Source organism: Ammospiza caudacuta, chromosome 5, assembly GCF_027887145.1.
Source record: "Ammospiza caudacuta isolate bAmmCau1 chromosome 5, bAmmCau1.pri, whole genome shotgun sequence".
NCBI lineage: Eukaryota > Metazoa > Chordata > Aves > Passeriformes > Passerellidae > Ammospiza > Ammospiza caudacuta.
The window spans coordinates 55,298,141-55,316,435 of NC_080597.1; the positions used below are offsets into that span (position 1 = coordinate 55,298,141).

General features: G+C 40.5%; 1 protein-coding gene across 3 annotated transcripts; it reads left to right on the forward strand.

Annotated features, from left to right (window-relative positions):
- The first annotated feature begins 956 nt into the window (after nt 1-956).
- ING3 (inhibitor of growth family member 3) lies at nt 957-17,725 on the forward strand. 3 transcript variants are annotated; one of them, XM_058804804.1, is made up of 12 exons: nt 957-1,097; nt 1,265-1,336; nt 5,335-5,435; nt 6,782-6,847; nt 8,976-9,072; nt 11,222-11,293; nt 11,561-11,677; nt 13,599-13,756; nt 14,113-14,303; nt 15,427-15,619; nt 16,119-16,157; nt 16,791-17,725. In XM_058804804.1, the coding sequence occupies exons 1-12, from the start codon at nt 1,070-1,072 to the stop codon at nt 16,905-16,907; spliced, it is 1,251 nt and encodes a 416-aa protein (XP_058660787.1). In that variant the 5' UTR covers nt 957-1,069; the 3' UTR covers nt 16,908-17,725. The 3 variants fall into 3 exon arrangements, with proteins under 3 accessions (XP_058660787.1, XP_058660788.1, XP_058660790.1); XM_058804805.1 differs by having other exon boundaries at nt 13,698-13,756; XM_058804807.1 differs by lacking the exons at nt 957-1,097; nt 1,265-1,336 and adding an exon at nt 4,992-5,153.
- Nucleotides 17,726-18,295: the final 570 nt, after the last annotated feature.

Consider the following 18,295-nt stretch of genomic DNA (forward strand, 5'->3'; position numbering starts at 1 on the left):
TGCTTGGATACACCTGGCACAGATTAAGACATGGAAACAAAAAAAGCACGGTGGAAAGCAAACCTGATCTGCTATCATAATTCTTATGCTCCTATACTTACACCTGGCACCATGCAAGCCCCAAAATTTTCTTTCCCTGGGCAAAAAACACGTCTGGATAAATGCATCAGTCCATGCTTAAAGCAGTCAATAACAATAATAGAAGAGTGATGTAAAAGACTATTTGGGGGAATGAAATAGTGTGGAAAAAAAACAGTCCCAAACACGTGAAAGTGAATTACTGCAAGGAGTACTGTAACTGGATGGCAGTCAGTGCTGTCAGCCAATTTTGGTTACACTCTGAGCAGCAATGCCAAAGCCCACGTTCGTTTTTACTCTCCTAAGGCTGTCCGTGCCTGGGACCTGCGCTGAACGGAGCAGCTTTTTTATCTTGTGCCGTGACAGGTCACGGACCGAAGCAAATTCATTAGCTTTGCCGTTTCTTACGCTTTTAATGAACTACTGCCGGCTGCGAACATTTAAAACAACAACGGGCCAACAAAAGCCTCGAGACTGGTCAAGAAGCTGCAAGTTTTCCCTCGCCGTTCGCCTGACTTGAGGCGCTGCGGTCGCGCCGGGGACGCTCCGGAGGGCCCAAAGCTGCTCCGGGACAAGAGTGCGGCGGGCCCTGTGAGGCGGGAATGCCCCCAGGACCGCGGGAACGGCCCCGAACAGCGGGAACGCTGCCAGGAGCGCGGGAACGGCCCCGAACAGCGGGAATGCTCCCAGGATCGCGGGAATGGCTCCGGACCGCGAACCGGCCGGAACGACAGCGCAGGGCAGGACACGCAGCCTCGCACAGCTCGCCCAGCACAGACTACGCTTCCCGTGAGGCCTCGCGGCAGAGCGCGGGCCGCGGTGTGCGTCAGCGGCGCGAGCAGCCAATCGCGGCGGGGCCGCGGCGAGCGCCGTCCGCCGCCAATGTTGTTTTCGCTGAGTCGAGGTGCTGGTGTTGTTGGCCGCGGCGCCATATTGGAAGGGACGCGCGCCCGCTCTCGAGCAGCCCCTGGGCGCGGGCCCGGCCGCCGCCATGCTGTACCTGGAGGACTATCTGGAGAGTGAGTGTGTGCGCGGCGGGGGCGCCGGGCGGCCGGGCACGGCCGGTGCGGGGGAGCCGGGGGAAGCCGCGGCGAGGAGGCGGCGCCCCCCCTCCCCCACGGCAGCGAGTGACTGACTGGCTCCCTCCTCCCTCCCCCCTCTCTCCCGCTCCCCCGTGTCCCCGCAGTGATCGAGCAGCTTCCCATGGATCTGCGCGACAGGTTCACCGAGATGCGCGAGATGGACCTGCAGGTGCAGAGTACGTGAGTCCCGCCCCCTCCGCCTCCGCCCGCCCCCTGCGCGCCCGCCCCGCTCCGCCCCGCGGGCACCGGCCCCACCGCCGCGCCCCCGCCGCGGGGCGGCACGGCCGGGAAGGCCGAGCCGGCGAGGAAGGAAGGAAGGAGGCGAAGCGGCGCCGCTGCGGCCCGCGGCAGCAGCTCCGCCCGCTCTCCCGCGCTGCCCCGGGGCAGTCGCACCCCCTCCCAGCCGTGCCGCGGCTCTCCGGCAGCGCCGCTCTGCCCGGGGGCGTCTCGTCGTCTCCCGCGGGCGGAGGGAGCCGAGCCGGGCTCTGAGGCGAGGGGCGGGGCGGGGCGCACGCCCCCGGCGCTGTCGCGGCAGCCCCCGGCCCGCCCCGCGCCCCCGCCCGCCCGAGCGGAGCTGCCTGCCCGCGCTTGTGCTGCTCCCAAAGGCATCTTCCGTGGCACGTCCCAAACTCTTTAGATTTTTGATCCCTAAGAGCAGTGATGGTGGCTTGGAACATGAGTTATGTCCCACTCCTTCCAGCAGGCAGCGGCATGCTCTCCCTGAAACTTTCCAGCCAGCTCCCTGATAATAACATGGGAAGGTGCCATTTGCTCGGCCCTTTGTGCCCTAGCTGACATGCAAACAAATATATTTTATACTTTCGGTTTTATACAAATTATATTTTATACAAATGCCTACTTTTGTATAAATATGTATTTTATACAAAATATAAATACACTTCAAGTTTCTTTGTAGATCACTATCTCTGCTTACATCCTAATGTAATGCGCTGCCTTAGGCTGTTTTCAGGCTGCATTGCCATTTCATCTTATCTAATGCAATCACATCTGGGAATTAGGTGTCCTGTAACTCTGGGTAGCTGTTGCAGTCATTTAACACAATTAATATAGTTATCTATAACTGTGACTCAAAAGTATTCATTAGTGAAACTGCTACTGCACAAAAGATGAGAGCAATCATCAGTATGGAAGGGCCAGGTTATTGTAAAGGGGAAGGAGAGAAAGAGCAGAGATTGAAATAACAAGGGAACACTGTATAGGAATACAAAATGCAGCAATAAGTGGGAACAGTTCTATAATACTTTAATGTGCTTTCCATTGGATATTTACTTCAGTGGACACAGCAGGTCTGTTTAACAGGCCTTATTGACACATGTAAAACTATCTATAGCATTTTTTTGGTATATTATCACCTAAATGTTCTCTTGAGTTCAGTGCTTAAAGTTGTGGGAGCTGTCATGGCTCCTTCTGGGACATAGCACCTCTGAAGTCACTATCACCAGGCAGTATCATGAGGGGAAGTGAGCCCTGACTTGGATAGTTTGGAATAAGTTCACAGATTTTACTTCTGTTCCATAAGAAGACAAAGAAAATAGTAGGGATTTTTTTAGGTGTGTTTGAGAACTTGAGGCAGCTAGCAGGGCCAAGACAGCAGATTGTAATTTCCTCTGCTTTAACTGAAAATGACAAATAGCATTCCATGTTGTATTACTGGAAGTAGTAAATGACAGTGAATATTGCATACTAGGACCAACCTTAGGTGCAGAGAAAAATTTTCCCAGACCTTGGTACTTCAGTGATTCTTGTGCAATGATTGGCAGGGTATCCAGACATTTATGAAACTTCTGGACTAGCACCTCTTCAGCATCACTTGCCCAACTGCATGATGAACACCACATGCAAACCTGGAGCTTGTTTGGTGTCTCAGAAGTACTTGAAAGCAGTACTTTGATGAGTGATGCTGTCCCAGAAATCTACATGATTTGTAATTCAGAGATATCTCTGCTGCTCCGCTTTAGTGTCATGGTTGACTTTGTATTCTGTCCTGTTTGGACCACACTGCCTCCTAATGAGCCAGCTCCTGCTGTTTGTAGTTGGAAGAAACAATAAACTGGGTCTGTCTGCTCTATATTCTGATAAGATTGCTGTGGAAAAAGCAAAGATTGTCTGAATTGGGACTTGACTCTTGAGTTTTAACTGAGCTCCACATGGAGCATAAAATATGTTTTTCTGATTAAGTTAAAATCGTGGATTATCAGGATTTCATGGTAAAATGCCAGTATCTGGAAAAAGGACTCTGTTCTCATAGCAGTTTTGGCAACTCTCTTGGGAAATTTGATCTAAGAAATGAGTATCTCAGAATATAGTATCACAAGAAAAAATGGATGAAGTTGAGTGTAGCAGAGAGAACTTTCCATCTCATTTGATAGATCTGACCTGAACTCGCCTTTGCCTTTTCTGCTTCTTCAGGAGAGACCAAGTTTCTGTGGAAGTTTTCCCTAGGCAGGTTCACACAAACTGGTAACAAGTCCTTGATTAAAATTGAAGAGGGGAGATACTTTTTAAATCTTTTCTTCTTTATGGAGGCACTGGAATAACACTTAAAGTGTTTGTGGAGATAGAGGATAGGAGATAGAATATTTTGTCTGTTGGCTTTTTGGACGAAGTTAGAGCTGTTTTCTCAAAGAACAAAGATTTTAGAAGCCTCCATATAAAGTGTGTGCTTCTTGCTTGCCTCTCAGGCTTCTTAATGTTCTCTACATGGTGCAAGTGGAAAATGCTCATGGTTCAGGTTCTCCAGCTTTAGCCTGTTGTACTCCAGAGGTGTTTGACTACTTTGTCTGGGTCTAAATAAAGTTGATGTGAACTTATGTCCCAACTGTAATGGCTTGGGATTAATAGTGCTCTGTCCAGTCAGTTGTTAGATTCCTCTTGGTTTTGTTCCTGAATGTTCCCAGTATAAAGAAAATTGATTAATATTTTTGACCATTGAGTATGAATGATTTTTGGATATTTACATAAACAGTTCTAGCTGTGAATTTTCAGAGAGTTGGGAAGACCCTTGGCCTCTTGGATTTTCAGAGTAAATCGTACTTAGGGTTTAATGAGCTTCTTGAACTAATTAATTAATTTGCATTTTGTTTTGGCAAGATGTGATCCAGTTTTACTGGTGGTTTCTGGAAAGTTTCTTAGGTGTTTTGCACCCAGAGCCTGAAGTTTGTAGGTGATTTGTGCATTTCACATTTAATTTAAAACTGATAGCTGGGCAAAATGTCACTGAGAATGCTGGGAAAAAGACTTAAGTACTGTTATGTATCCTGGCACTAGCAAGGCTGTCCAAGCTCGTTTGACTGAGGCAGCTGCATGTTTTTGGAAATGTGCAAGCTGTTGAGTGCAAAAGTGTCCAGCTGTTGAAATAGTAAACTCAGTGGGAGAAGGGTGGAGGGGAAAGGGAAGGGAATCCCTGTTCTTGTCTCAATAAACAATGAAAAAAAATACCTTATGGTTGACATTTTCCTTTCTAGGGACAGTTAATGTTAGAAAATGGGTGGTTTTATTTTTTCCCCCTTATGATATTTCTCAACTTCATGAAAGTGAGAATCCTGTCCAAATAATAGTTCATCAGTTTATTTACTCCTCTGGGGGTGGAGGGAATAATTTGTGAGTGCTTTCAATTTGCCCTGACACTTCCTAGCAAACAGTGGAGAGGCCCTGGACTTAAAGGCAGGGCTTCCTCTTCAGTTGGTCTACCTTTTTGAGACACTAATTTTTTTCAATTATTTGGTTTTGTATTTGACTGTTTCTCTTAGGAGAACATTTTGTTTCCTGCTCAGTTTGTAACTGGCTAGAATGTTCCAAAGTCAGCAGTCTAGAGCCCTGGGTGAGGAGTTTGGGTCGTGCTTTAAGTCACTACCACTGCTCTTAGGGACAAAAAACCTTTAGAACTTGGAGTCCTGCCTGTCCCATGCTGGAGAGCACAAGAACCTTGATGAGAATCCTACCAGAATGCAATTCTGCTTCTTGGAAATTAAGGTAAATATTTCCCTCCGCTGTCCACTGTTGCTTGGTTGTTTTGGTTTTTTCTTTTTTTTCCTCTCTAATAGTTTGCACCTCAGTCCTGTCAAGTTTGTTTGAGAAAAAAATTTCCCCTTATTTTCTAATGTTTATGTACATGAGAAAATAACATTTGTCTCAATCTTTCCCTATGCTACAGATGCAATGGATCAGCTTGAGCAGAGGGTAAATGAATTTTTTATGAATGCAAAGAAAAACAAACCTGAATGGAGAGAAGAACAAATGACATCAATCAAAAAAGTAAGGATATCATAAGAGTGGGTCAGATTTTTCTTTTGCAAACTAAGACAACCTTAGGAAAAAATAGTTTATGATTGATGGGAGATTTAAGTGTTGAGAACTGTGCCTTCCCTTGGGCTTTCATAGAGGTGGATGGAACTACCATGGAGGAGAAAGTGAGTGGAAGGATTCTTTGATCAAGAATTTCTCTGAAGTTTTACAGAGCACTTGCTAGCATTTAAAAAACATGTAATTGAAATGGTGAGGAAGCCTGAGCTAAATTTGGAGCTCAGATTTTCTTGTTTTTGTTTGTGTGACGTGAAGTTGCCCAAGTTAATGTGCTTTCTTTTAGAGGATATTTTTCAAGCTTAGATTCAGCATTTCCTGTGATTTTCTGCCAATGTCCTTCTACACATTATACATATGGTCTGTTTAGCTTGAGAGAGGGAGGAGTAAGAAAATGAATATGAATGTGTTCTGTGTTATCCTTCAATACTTGAGCATTGGTGATGGTATTTTTAGCAATGTAGCCCATCATTTTGTCAGGAGAAACCCCTTTGTAGTCTCCTACAGTGGCTACTTCAGCCCCTAATTTGGGTAAGGGTTGTTTTTGTCTTTAATTAATGCAAATAGGTTTTTAAATTCTGAAAAAGAAAAAGGTCAGAGCTCTGACTCCACTGGAATAAATGAAAAATTGTTGTTGACTTTTGTTGAATCAAAACTTCAGTAGTTTTCACAGAAGTTACTATTCAGTGGAAATTGAGAATTAAAAGGCAGTAAAATCTGTTCAACTCTAAAGTACAAGCATTTGAAAACACACCTTTTTTAAACTTTTGTCTGAATTTTCATAGGTTAGAGGAGACTTCTAGATTGTTTTTGTCAAATTATGTAGAATGCACTCATGAGTTAGAGAAACTTATTTTAAAGCAATTTAAATTATATACAATATTATCTCTGTTTAACTAGAATGCTGGAAAGGCTTCCCCACAGAGTACTTCAGCATCATTTTGAAGAGCAGTAGGATTTGTGGTGGTCCTGAAATAAAAGACATGCTCTTATTTTAAGTCCATAACATGATGCTGTGTAATATAAAATAAATCCAAGATTGTTTAATTTCTTGTAGCATTTCTTGCAGTAGGAAGTATCTCCTTCTTGTAATGTGGCTTTTTTTAACACAGGGAAAATAATTTAATTTATATATCTCATTTAAAATGCAGATGATTGTTGTTTACAGAAAAATTTCAGTCTTTCTGAAAACTGACTTAAATTTGTCCTTTTGACTTATATTTTATGCTTCATAAGAGCAGCTTAAACTTACTGAAATTAATTCTGTTACATTAATTTTTTTTTAATTCTCTTCATAACAGGATTATTATAAAGCTTTGGAAGATGCAGATGAAAAAGTGCAACTGGCTAATCAAATATATGATCTGGTAAGTGGACACAAGAGTTGTGGTGAATTACCTAAATTTATGCCCTGGGAAATTCTAAGCATTTTGATAAGCACTGCAGTCATGCTGCAGTGTGCTGTACTTTTATGTTGTCTGCATACAGATGTTTTGCTGATGAAAGAAACATTTTATATTTTATTGACTTTTAAGAATTTTGGGTAGTAAGTGTCACTTAAATATAAATCAGAGAAATAGTATTAGAAATCCTAAGATTTTAATGCATGGTTTCAGCTTGTTTAGGAGACTGGTTGAGAGAATCCTTTGTCATGCAGTGTTGAGGAGTCCAGGAAGGCTGGGCATTCTTCAAGAAGGAAATCTTAAATGTATAGGAGCAGCCCATCCCCATGTGCCAAAAGAGAAGCCAGCAGGGAAGAAGACCAGCCTGGCTACATACAGAGCTTGGGCTTCAATCTGGGGGGAAAAAGAGAGTGTATCACCTTGGGAAGAATGGGCAGGCAACTTGAGAAGATTGCAAGGATTTTAAGAGGTTGTGTGGGGAGACATATTAGAAGGGCCAAAGCCCAAGTCAAACTTTATCTGGTTACTGCTGTGAAAGACAAAACATATTTTAAAAAATATATCGGCAGTAAAATAAGGGCTGTGCAAAAATCTTCATCCTTTACTGGATAGAGAGGTAAACATAGTGATGGAGGATGAAGAAAAGGCAGAGATACTTAATGCCTTCATTGCTGCACAGTATTTAACAGCAAGCCCAGTTGTTCTCAGGGTATCCAGCCCCCTGAGCTGGAGCAAGGGGATGGGGGGCAGAATGAAGTCCCCATAACTCAAGGGAGTCAACAACCTGCTGTGTCACTGAGACACACACGAGTCTGGGGCTGTGATGGGATCCTCCCCATGGCTGAAAAAGTCACTGAGCCACTTTTGGGTGTTTCCCAGAGGTCCCAATTGACTGGAAATCAGCAATGTAGTGCCCGTGTACAAGAAGGGTCAGAAAGAGCATCTAGGGCAGTAAGGGCCTGTCAGCCTGACAGTGCTGGGGAAGGTCATGGAGCAGATCATCCTGAGTGTCATGACACAGCACAAACAGGACACCCAGGGATCCGGCCCAGGCAGAGTGGGTTTGGGAAAGGCAGGTCTTGCTTGGCTGACCTGATCTTCAGTGATGAAGTGACCTGCTTAGTACATGAGGGAAAGGCTCTGGATGTTGTCTACCTGGACTGCAGTAAAGCCTTGGACACTGTTTCCTACAGAACTCTCCTGGAGAACTGGCTGCTCACACCTTGGGCAGGGGCATTTTTCATTGGGTGAAAAATGGGATGAATGGCCAGACCTAGAGAGGGATGGCATGTGATTAAAGTTTATTTATTTTACATTTCTCAAGAGAACAGAACCTGCAAGTCAGACTACACTCAAATATAGAAGACATAAAACAACTGCTTTAGTTTCATTACAACTAGCCAAAAGTTTGTTCTAGAAAAGTTGGAACTGCCGCTTCTCTTTTGCTTAGCTGATAACTGGAAAAACCTCCCAGTTTTTAATAAAGATGGGTAAATTTTGCTGTGTGATTACAGATGTAGAAAGCATTTGGAATGTAGTCTTTCTTTTCACGATAGTGAGTTGAGAATTTTTGGGTTTTTTTTTTTGATTAATTTTTAATACCCAACAGCATGTCATAGTTTGCTGAAATGCACAGGAGTCTCCACTTTCAGTTGAGACTCCTGTGCATTTCCTCTCCTAAGCACAAATTTATTGGTGCTTATAGTGGCACACAAATTGCACACAGGTTTCAGTTCAGAACTTGCAATTTCCCCAAAGCAGCCCAGTTTCTACTAAAGTCCATGTCATGTACTGTTCTTTCTCTTCCCTTTTAAGTTTGCATAACTAGAGCACCTCCAAGTCTTCTTCATCTTTATTTCTGAAAAGAAGTGTCTTGGAGCTTTCCCTATGCTATTTTGGTGTTAACAACAGTGTCTCTTCTGAGTGAGATAAATGGAGGTGACCAAGAAGATCCCTTCTGTGCATTATTGTGCTTAGTGCTGCATGGCACAAAATTGCTGGAAGGGAAATACTTAGCAAGCCTGAGATGAAGGATGTAGATATTCATGTTCCAGAACTGGATGCTATTTATTTTTGCTTTATCTAACAACAGGTAGACCGTCACTTGAGAAAATTGGACCAGGAACTTGCTAAATTTAAAATGGAACTTGAAGCAGATAATGCTGGAATTACAGAAATATTAGAGAGACGTAAGTATGCATGTTTTTCTTTAAGAACTTGACAGACTTTCTGTCAATTTCCAGAATTAAACTATCAAACACTTGTTAGTGGCTGCCAGTATTTTCACCCATGTTTTAACCCCCTTTGAAATTTTAGTTTAACCCACTCTTAGATTTTAGTTTCAACCTCGATTTATACCAGTGAAATCAAAATACATTTGAGTAAGTAGAATAATTTCACACAACTGCTGTCCTTGTGAATTGCTACAGTAAGATACATAATTCTTTAAACCTGTTTTTAATGGTTGTAGGTATTCAGCCAAGTACTTTGGCCTAAGCATGCCACCTACCCAATTGCAAGGGTAACATTTCTTCCTTGAACTGGTTGCCACCAAACTAAGGAGGGACATTATTTTAGTTTTCCATGTACTCGGTGATTTTCTATTTTAAAGGGGCAAGAATGGGTTGTTCTATAATGGGCCAGTGAAGGAAAAGAATTTTAGGTAAGAAACCTGCATGTTAAATACAGCCATGCTGGTATTTGGAATTTGAATAAAAATGTAAAGTTACAACTTTTTTGCCAGCTTGGTGTAGAAGAATCTGTCTTTTCTGTATGTATCAGCATTTAGACATCAAATTCAAATGTGATAAATTTCTGAGTTGATGTAACTGCTGTGATTATGGAGGCAGTGGCTGTCCTCATAGCCAAAGATAGTGAAAATTTACTTGAGTCACTTGTGGATATTAGGAACAAGCATTCTTTCTTGGAACTTTTTGTGGCTGAGTTGTATAAGCTGGGAGTTTGGGGCTATTTTATTTGTAATTGCTATTACAAATAAACAGGCACAATATAAGAAAACTCTAAATTAAACGCTGTTCATTAACTAGCAATTACAGAAAAAGACTAGTTTACTTTAGTTTAAATCCCAGTTGGTTTTAGGATGCAGTGCTACCTTCTGTAGAACCACATGTTTGGAGAGGTTGCTAGATAGGATTTCAAGAAATCAAAATAGAGAAGCACTGTACTGCATGTTGCATCTTTCAGGTTTGTTTGGTTTGAGGATTTTGTTTCCTTGTTTGTTTTTAAATAAAGCTAAAAGTAGAAGACTTAACATTTTTAGCTTTCAGAGTAAGTAAATACATAAGGTTGAAGTCCCACCAGAGGGCAGCCTTTGGGCAAGTTCATAACGTGATTGAAGTTCTGTCAGCCAAAATAGCTCCTTATGCTTTGATCCTCTTCTAGAATAATTTTACTAAACTTTTGTAATATTTATGTATTACTCATGTATTTCAGTGCTTTTTGAAAGCACTGGAGGAGGTAAAGAAATGCTGAGGATACAGATTTTGAAAAATGAATGTGAATTGCTTTCTTGTTTTGTCTTCTGTATAAATGTAAGTTGGTGGGTATTGCAACTACTTAAAGATCTTTTTATTAGAGATCGGAGAACAAAATATTGTATATTGTTCCAAATTTATAGCCAAAGTCTCTCCTATGCTGTGATTAATTGGCCTCATCTTACAAGAAATATTATTGTTAGACATATACTTGGATTTATGCCTGACTTTTTCCTTTTGCGGGGGGGAGGATGGGGGTGGGATTTGTTGTTGTTTGTTGGTTTTGTGGGGTTTTTTGTTTTGTTTTTATTTGTATTGTTGCTCTGTGTATTTTGGATGTTAAGAAAATCTGGATGATGGTCTGCAGCCCTTTCATTTGAATGTTAAATCTTCTTTAAAGATGAAACTGCTATTTTCTTGAGTTTTGACTGAATGTGACAAGGTAGACTCAGTGGAACAAGATGCCTTGTTTATACAGTTTATATTGTTCAGTCTTCAGTTTATACTGGTGTAGATGGTCAGTACTTTTGGTGCAGCCATTCTGCAACTCATTTGATTCAGTGGCTTGGTGAGGGCAATAATGTTCTTGGTTCTTCTTATTTGTCTTGATTTTAAGCTCTTGATTTCAACAAGATAGTAGCAGTCACCAATTTTTATTTGAGAACTAATCTCACTGGTTCATGGTTGTACTGTAGAAATGGTTTCAACGCCAGCAAAAATTCTTCTGATTAAAATAAATATAACTGCATTGTGATTTGGTTAGTATTTTAACAATCCCTTTAGTATGTAAAAGTTAAACAAGTGCCAACTCTCAATTTTCATGTCATTCTTACCTCCCTCTTAGGGTCTCTGGAGCTGGATACACCAGCACAGCCTGTGAATAACCATCACTCCCATTCTCACACTCCAGTGGAGAGTAAGTATTTGAAACTTAAAAACATGGCCACTCTTTATGTTTCCTTTGGGGTTTTTTTGTTGAGAAGTATGAGGAAAAAGATGGTTCAGAACGTTTTTCCCCTCCATCATTGCAAGGAGAAAACAAAGCATAATAAACACTAATCATATCTGTTAAGAAGTGCAAGAATAAATTAGGTTTTGCTGGTGGGAATTAGTTGAAAGTACTAGCATAATTTGACTTTCGAGCTGAATAGATTTTAAATTTCGTTTAATTTATTTCATTTAGAAAGGAAACACAATCCATCTCACCATAGTACAACAGATCATGTTCCTGAAAAGAAGTTTAAATCTGAAGCTCTTCTATCTACCCTGACATCAGATGCTTCTAAAGAAAACACACCAGGTAATCCTAATTGTCTTTCATTTCATTGCTTTTTAGTCAGAAGAGAAACTTAATTATGTTTGTGAATTTGTCTTCTGAAATCACAGAATCATGGAATAGGTAAGGTTGAAAGGGACCCCAGTGGGTCATCTGGTGCAGCCTCCCTGCTCCAGCAGGGCCATCCCAGAGCACATGGCACAGGGTTGTGTCCAGACAGTTGTTGAATATTTCCAGTGAGGGAGACTCCACAGCCTCTCTGGACAGCCTGTTCCTATGCAACCTGTCCTGTGTGTAGCCACCTGCACAGTACAGAAGTTCTTCCTTATATTCAGGTGGAGCTTCCTGTGCATGAGGTCCTGCCTTTTGCCTTTGGTCCTATTGCTTGGCACCACCAAGCAGAGCCTGGCTCCATCCCCTTGACACCTTCCCTTGAGATGCTCACAGACAGTGATGGGGTCCCCTCTCAGTCATCTCTTCTCGAGGCTGAACAGGCCCAGCTCCCTCAGCCTTTCCTCATAAGGGTTTTCTTCACTCCACTGGACCCACTGCAGAAGCTCCATGTCTCTTGTACTGAGGAGCCCAGAACAGGACACAGCACTCCAGATGCAGCTTTGCTAGGGCTGAGTGAGGGTCAGGATCACCTCCCTCAACCTTCTGGCCATGCTTTTCCTAATGCTCCCCAGAACACCATTGGCCTTCTTGGCCCCCAGAGAACACTGCTGGCTGAGGGACAGTTTGTTGTTCACCAGGACCCTGAGGTCCTTCTCCTCAGGGTGGCCTTTCAGCAGGTCAGCCCACAGCCTCTGCTGTTGCTTGGGGTTGTTCCTCTCCAGGTGCGCTGCACTTTCCTTTGTGGAATTTCTAGACCCTGTGCCATCAATAAAGACCTTCTGGGATCTGTCATTCAGCCAGTCCTCAATCAGAGACTGATACCGCTTTCCCTGGGATTTTCAGTCACTTGAAACATGAGAAATTACAGGCATTCTTAGTCATCTGTGTCTTCCATGAAGTGTGTCTGCTTTGTTGTCATTTAACAGCTGTATGATGGCTGTTTCTTTTTATTTACACTTTGAAGAAGATAACAGTACAGTTTCATTCAGCTAGTAGTACAAATATAAGAGATGAATGCATTATTTTTGGGAAGAAAATGCATAGAACAGTTTCCAAAGTAAGGGAAAAGAATTTTCACACCTTTTTCTAAGAGTTGGTCTGAAAATAAATTTTTTTCATGTGTTGTCTATGTCAAAAGAAAAGTCTTTTTGTATATAGTGACTAAAAAAACCTAAACCTTTCTGCCTATTCTCAATATTAAGGTGTTTCATGGTTTCTTTTCTGAAAATAAAGGACTACGGAGTTATATAGTAAATCAGATACCTCAATCATGTTTTAAGTCAGTTTTAAGTCATTTCAGTCATGTCTATTTCAGTTTTCTTTTGAAGAAACTTCACTTGAGGCTGCAAATAAAATGTAGCTATATTTGAGCAGCTGTCACTCTGCAGATGACCCCGGAAATTGTTTTGCATTAAAACTGATTTGTAGTTTTTAGAGTAAAGATTGTTGGAAGTTTTACTTCAGAAACAGTATAGGTGTGTAATCATTCTTACCTTCTTCTTGATGATTATAGTAGTGAGAATTGTTTCAATATAGGCATAGGTATGGCAGCTGTATCTGTTCTTCAATAGCTGAGCATCATAGTGAGAGCTGTCTTTCTAAAAGGACTCCTTGCACATGAGGAGAAAAGAACAAACTTCTCTTTTTTCCCCCCTCATAAACAAATACTGGCTGTATCTAATTACTTTTAAAACCTTTTTTCCAAATGATTAGACTGCTCTGATGCGTAAACGGAGTTCCTACTCTTTCACTGGCTATCATATAACTCTTCTTAAAATGCAAAGGAATTTAGTTTCATTTTGAATTTCATAAATGTGTTCTGTTCATCAAGGGTGTCGAAACAGTAATTCATCATCCTCTTCAAACAATGCATACAATACAAACTCTTCTCAACCATTGGCATCATATAACCTGGGCTCATTATCTTCAGGATCCGGGGCCGGTGCAATTACCATGGCAGCAGCTCAAGCAGTGCAAGCCACGGCACAGGTAATGTCAAACTATTCTTGTCATTCTGCCATCTGCTTATGATTAAGAAGAAAGGCTAGTGACTGGTTTTGTTTTTTTTTTAAAAATCTGAATTCCCATGATCGCTTTCAGCTGATGTGATTCAGTTCTTATATTAGAATTTTATTATTATGCGACAGTTTCATCCTGTTTAGCTAGCCTACAGGGTCAACTTGTTTTCTGACTTTTCCTGGAAGATGTTCTCACACATTTCAGTGCTTTCTGTACATAATTTCATTAACAAGGTAACGAGTGAACCTGTGCATATCATTAGCAGTTAGCAGCCTTATGTAGCACCTTTACTGTGTAATCTGATACAACATCAGCATTCCTTTTAGATGAAGGAGGGAAGACGAACATCCAGTCTAAAAGCCAGCTATGAAGCATTTAAGAACAATGATTTTCAGCTTGGAAGAGAATTTTCATTGTCCAGAGATTCAGCTGGATATTCATCATCAGCTCTGGCATCTACCTTAACTCAGACATTAAGTTCATCAACCACAGATTCACGAAGTGGCAGAAAAAGCAAGTAGGTTTTCTTATTGTTAACTGTAATTATAAATTTGAAGGCAGATGAGCTTTTTTTTTAAAAAAGTCATGGGCTGTAATAGAATACATTGTATTTAATATCTGTGGGGGGGAATCAGCAGAAGGTGGTTACTGCCTCTTGGCCATTTTTTTTGCAGCGCTGTGTTCTTTAGTTCTCCCACTTCTTTTTCTTTAAGCAAACTTTATTGATCTGCGTTTTTATCTGAGATACAATCAAGTTTCTTCCCTCACTTTTCCGTGTTTTGGAGAGGATTGATCTAACAGCAATTGTTGGGAATTACTGTGCAATGGTTTGTGGATGGTTTTGAAATAACCTGGAGATGTCTGATGCCAAGTAAACATGACACTTTCTAATGACTGACTGTGTAGAACAGGGAATGAATTTCATTTCTGAATGAAGTTTTAAAACATTTTTAACAACTCAATGTTACAACACATTCAACAATCAGAACTTGTACTTGAAAGAATTTATCTCAAAATACCCATCCTTTTAAATTGTCTTGAGTTTTTTTCTTCATTCAAATTTGTGTGTGTTCACAACTCAGTTATAATGCTGTTTGAGAAGCATTTTTCATCTATGAATATCTTGGGTGTCAGGTCTGACCTATAAGCAAAAGCAGAGAAATTTTATTTTGGCACCATTCCTATGGAGTGATTGCTGATGCTTGAGTGGAGATTAACAGAGAATCAGACATCTTCAAAACAGTTATCTATTGTACATGACGTATGACATTATTTATATGTAAATTCCTGTTTTATTGGTAACAATTTTTATAAGGACTTGACACCAAAACTATTGAGGGAAAACTTTGTGAAGAAGAGCATTTGTTAAAGCCACCAGACAGTTTAGAGCTGTTGAATTCCATTGATCAGAGCAGCACATCCTACACTTGTAAGTTGGTATGACTTGTTTCCTTTTCCAAGGGCATACAGTGGGTGCATTCCAGTGGTTGAATGAAATGTGATGGTGAATGACAGCTTTGGGATTTACATACTGCAGCAGTTCAGAGTCAACAAAGTACTTGTTTAGTGATTCTTTAACTTGGCAGAAAATAAATCATCTATGCACTTTTTTTTCCTTTTTTCTTTTTACTCTTCCTCAGAAACAACAACAAATCTTCAAGTCAGCAGTCCTCATCATCATCATCTTCTTCCTCTCTATCATCATGTTCTTCTTCATCTGCGCTGGCACAAGAACTGTCTCAGCAAACAGCAGTAATACCAGAGTCTGATTCTAACAGCCAGGTTGATTGGACCTATGATCCAAATGAGCCACGTTACTGTATTTGTAATCAGGTAAGGATGGCCTCCAAATTGAAATACAACTACAGCTGCTGTTTTGATGTAGCTGAACTTCCTTCTCTGAATGCTAATTTTGAAAAAACTGTATTTTTACTCTTGAACTTCTGATCTGTTTTTATTTACTTACTGGTGGTGTGAAGAATGAACTGTTGAAGCTAAAAATAGTCAGTTTTTTAAGTGATGTGATATCCTTGGAGAGTTTTAAATCTTGTAGTGGAGACTTCAGGAATAATCAAATTTTTTAAAAATTGAGAGGATTTGCAGTGAATTTAGTTTCTTATCCAATCTGAAATATGCAAATGTATCTTGGTTTGCATAAACAGTTTTGAAAAATCAATTCACTATGAACATGATGGTGTTTGGGTTGTGTAACAAAAGTAAAATGAAGATGTTGTTACTGCTATTAATGGAAGAACTCCTCAAAGGAAGGAATTTGAATGTTGGGCTCTTTCAAAATGTAATTGCTAACGTTTTTTTTTTCTTATTTTTCTAGGTGTCCTATGGTGAAATGGTAGGCTGTGATAACCAAGATGTAAGTAATAAAGTTCAAAAGGTTCATGAGAGGCTTATGCATATAACTATTGCATGTAGGAGTTGCTTTTTTTCCGAGTTTGTTTTTGAGTAGAGTTTTTTAGAGTAAAGTGCGTATGATTTGAACCATCCTTCAGGAAACTTCTCATGTCTCCACATGGCTTAGAGTCTTTTAGAAACTGGCAGCCTTTGCTAGGTTCAAAAATGCCCTGCTTCAAAATACCCTTTATTTCTGTGAATTTTCAGCTATTTCACTACTAATAAGAGTTGTCCTTTTCAAACAAAAAAGTTTTCAAAGAACAGTTGAATATCATAATGTATTTACTGAGATAACTACATTTAAACAGAAGTGAGTGGTAAGATTTCTTTGTCAAACTAAGTATTTCAAAGCACAACATACTTATTCTGCTCTGTAATGTGAGTCCATATATGACTCCTAGAATTTTTATCATTTTTCTTAGTGTACTGAATGTATGTTGCAGATCTTCCCCTCTCTTTGTTTTGTCCTGTAACTGGTGTGAAATGCCAAATCTAAACTTTTCACTCACGTTGCATTTTCATAGAATTGTATTTGTGATACTCATTTTGAAAAAAAACCCAATTCACAAACCCTCTCTTTTAACTCTTTTTATAGTGCCCTATTGAGTGGTTCCACTATGGATGTGTTGGACTGACAGAAGCACCAAAAGGGAAATGGTACTGTCCACAATGTACAGCTGCAATGAAGAGAAGAGGCAGTAGACATAAATAAGTTTGTTCATCTGGAAAAAAATTGCATAATATAGGTTTTATAAAGGACTTGGGAGGGGAGGGGCAACTCTCAGCACACTTCCTTGCAACCACTGAAGAGTAACATAGCAATCATAGAATGGTAAGGTTGGAAGGGACCGTAAAGATCTTCTAGTTCCAGCCCCCAGTCATAAGATCTTGAACTATTGGTTTTGCTAAGTCATGTTTTAATATTGTAGGTAAATTATTTATGCACCTTGATGTGCTATAGATACTATTCCAGTGAGCCTTGGATTGTTCCAGTGGCCAGCATATGCAGATATTTGTACTATCAAACCATTTTCTCTAAGCAGTGGGCATTCTACAAATACTCAATCTTCCAAAAATTCCGATAAGTCAAGATTTTAAATGTATGTTTTATATACAACAGATATATTCTGCTGCATGTACTGTACTCAAGAGCTGTTACGTAACACTATGTATATTAATAGTGCAAAAAGTCAGTGCTTCTGAAAGGAAAAAGAGACAGTGGTTTTTAAAATGCCTTTATAGCTTTGGTTCTTTATGAAACTTAATTCAGCAGGCTGAAGAAAATGGTTCTTGTATACAGCGGGCTGTTGTCCTTTAGGGTACTTGAGTATGTAAAGACAAAAAATGCTGTAGAATACAACAAACTTGTGCCATTAGTCTTTCTATGTTTCTGCTCCAGAGAAGGTGGGGGCCATAAGAAGAAAAAAAGGTGTTAAAGTGACAATAAATTTTTATACCAAATGTGTTTATTTTTTTGTGCAAGTAATCCTTTAAATTTGAATTGTATTAGGTGTAAAATAAAAGAACCTCAACTCCTCAGATTAATGTTTCCTGTGCATTTGTCAAAAAAAAAAGGTCTCTTACTGAAATGGTTTCACAAATTTCCTTTTTTTTCCTGGCTCTTTAATGCAGCAGCATTGAACAGAAAGATGGGTTTTATGCCTATTTTTTCCTTCCTTCTTCTTTCCACTATTAAAAAATATGCTTTCCCTTTGAAATAAAGATTTTACTTCAGCCCTGTGTTAGGCTGAAAGACTGTGGCTGTCATGTGGGAGCTTTCCAGACCCATGAAGAGAAGTGAGGGAGAGAAGGAAGCAGTTCCATTGCATGACCGTGCAAATAGTGTCAAGGGAATAAAACCAGATAGGTCCATTAGGAATACAAGTATGTGCAGAGAATGAAACCAGGCTTCTGTCACGCCACATTTTTTCAAAATGGAAAAAGTAGGCATTTAAAGTCCATGAACTCAGGAAAAGTAGATGTGAAAGAAGGGAAATGTGATTATGGATGATAAATATTCTCTTTGGCAAAAGAATAGGATAGAAGTCGGTGAAAATAAACAGCAAGAAGCAGTTAACTAAGGTTCCCTTGACACTGGGA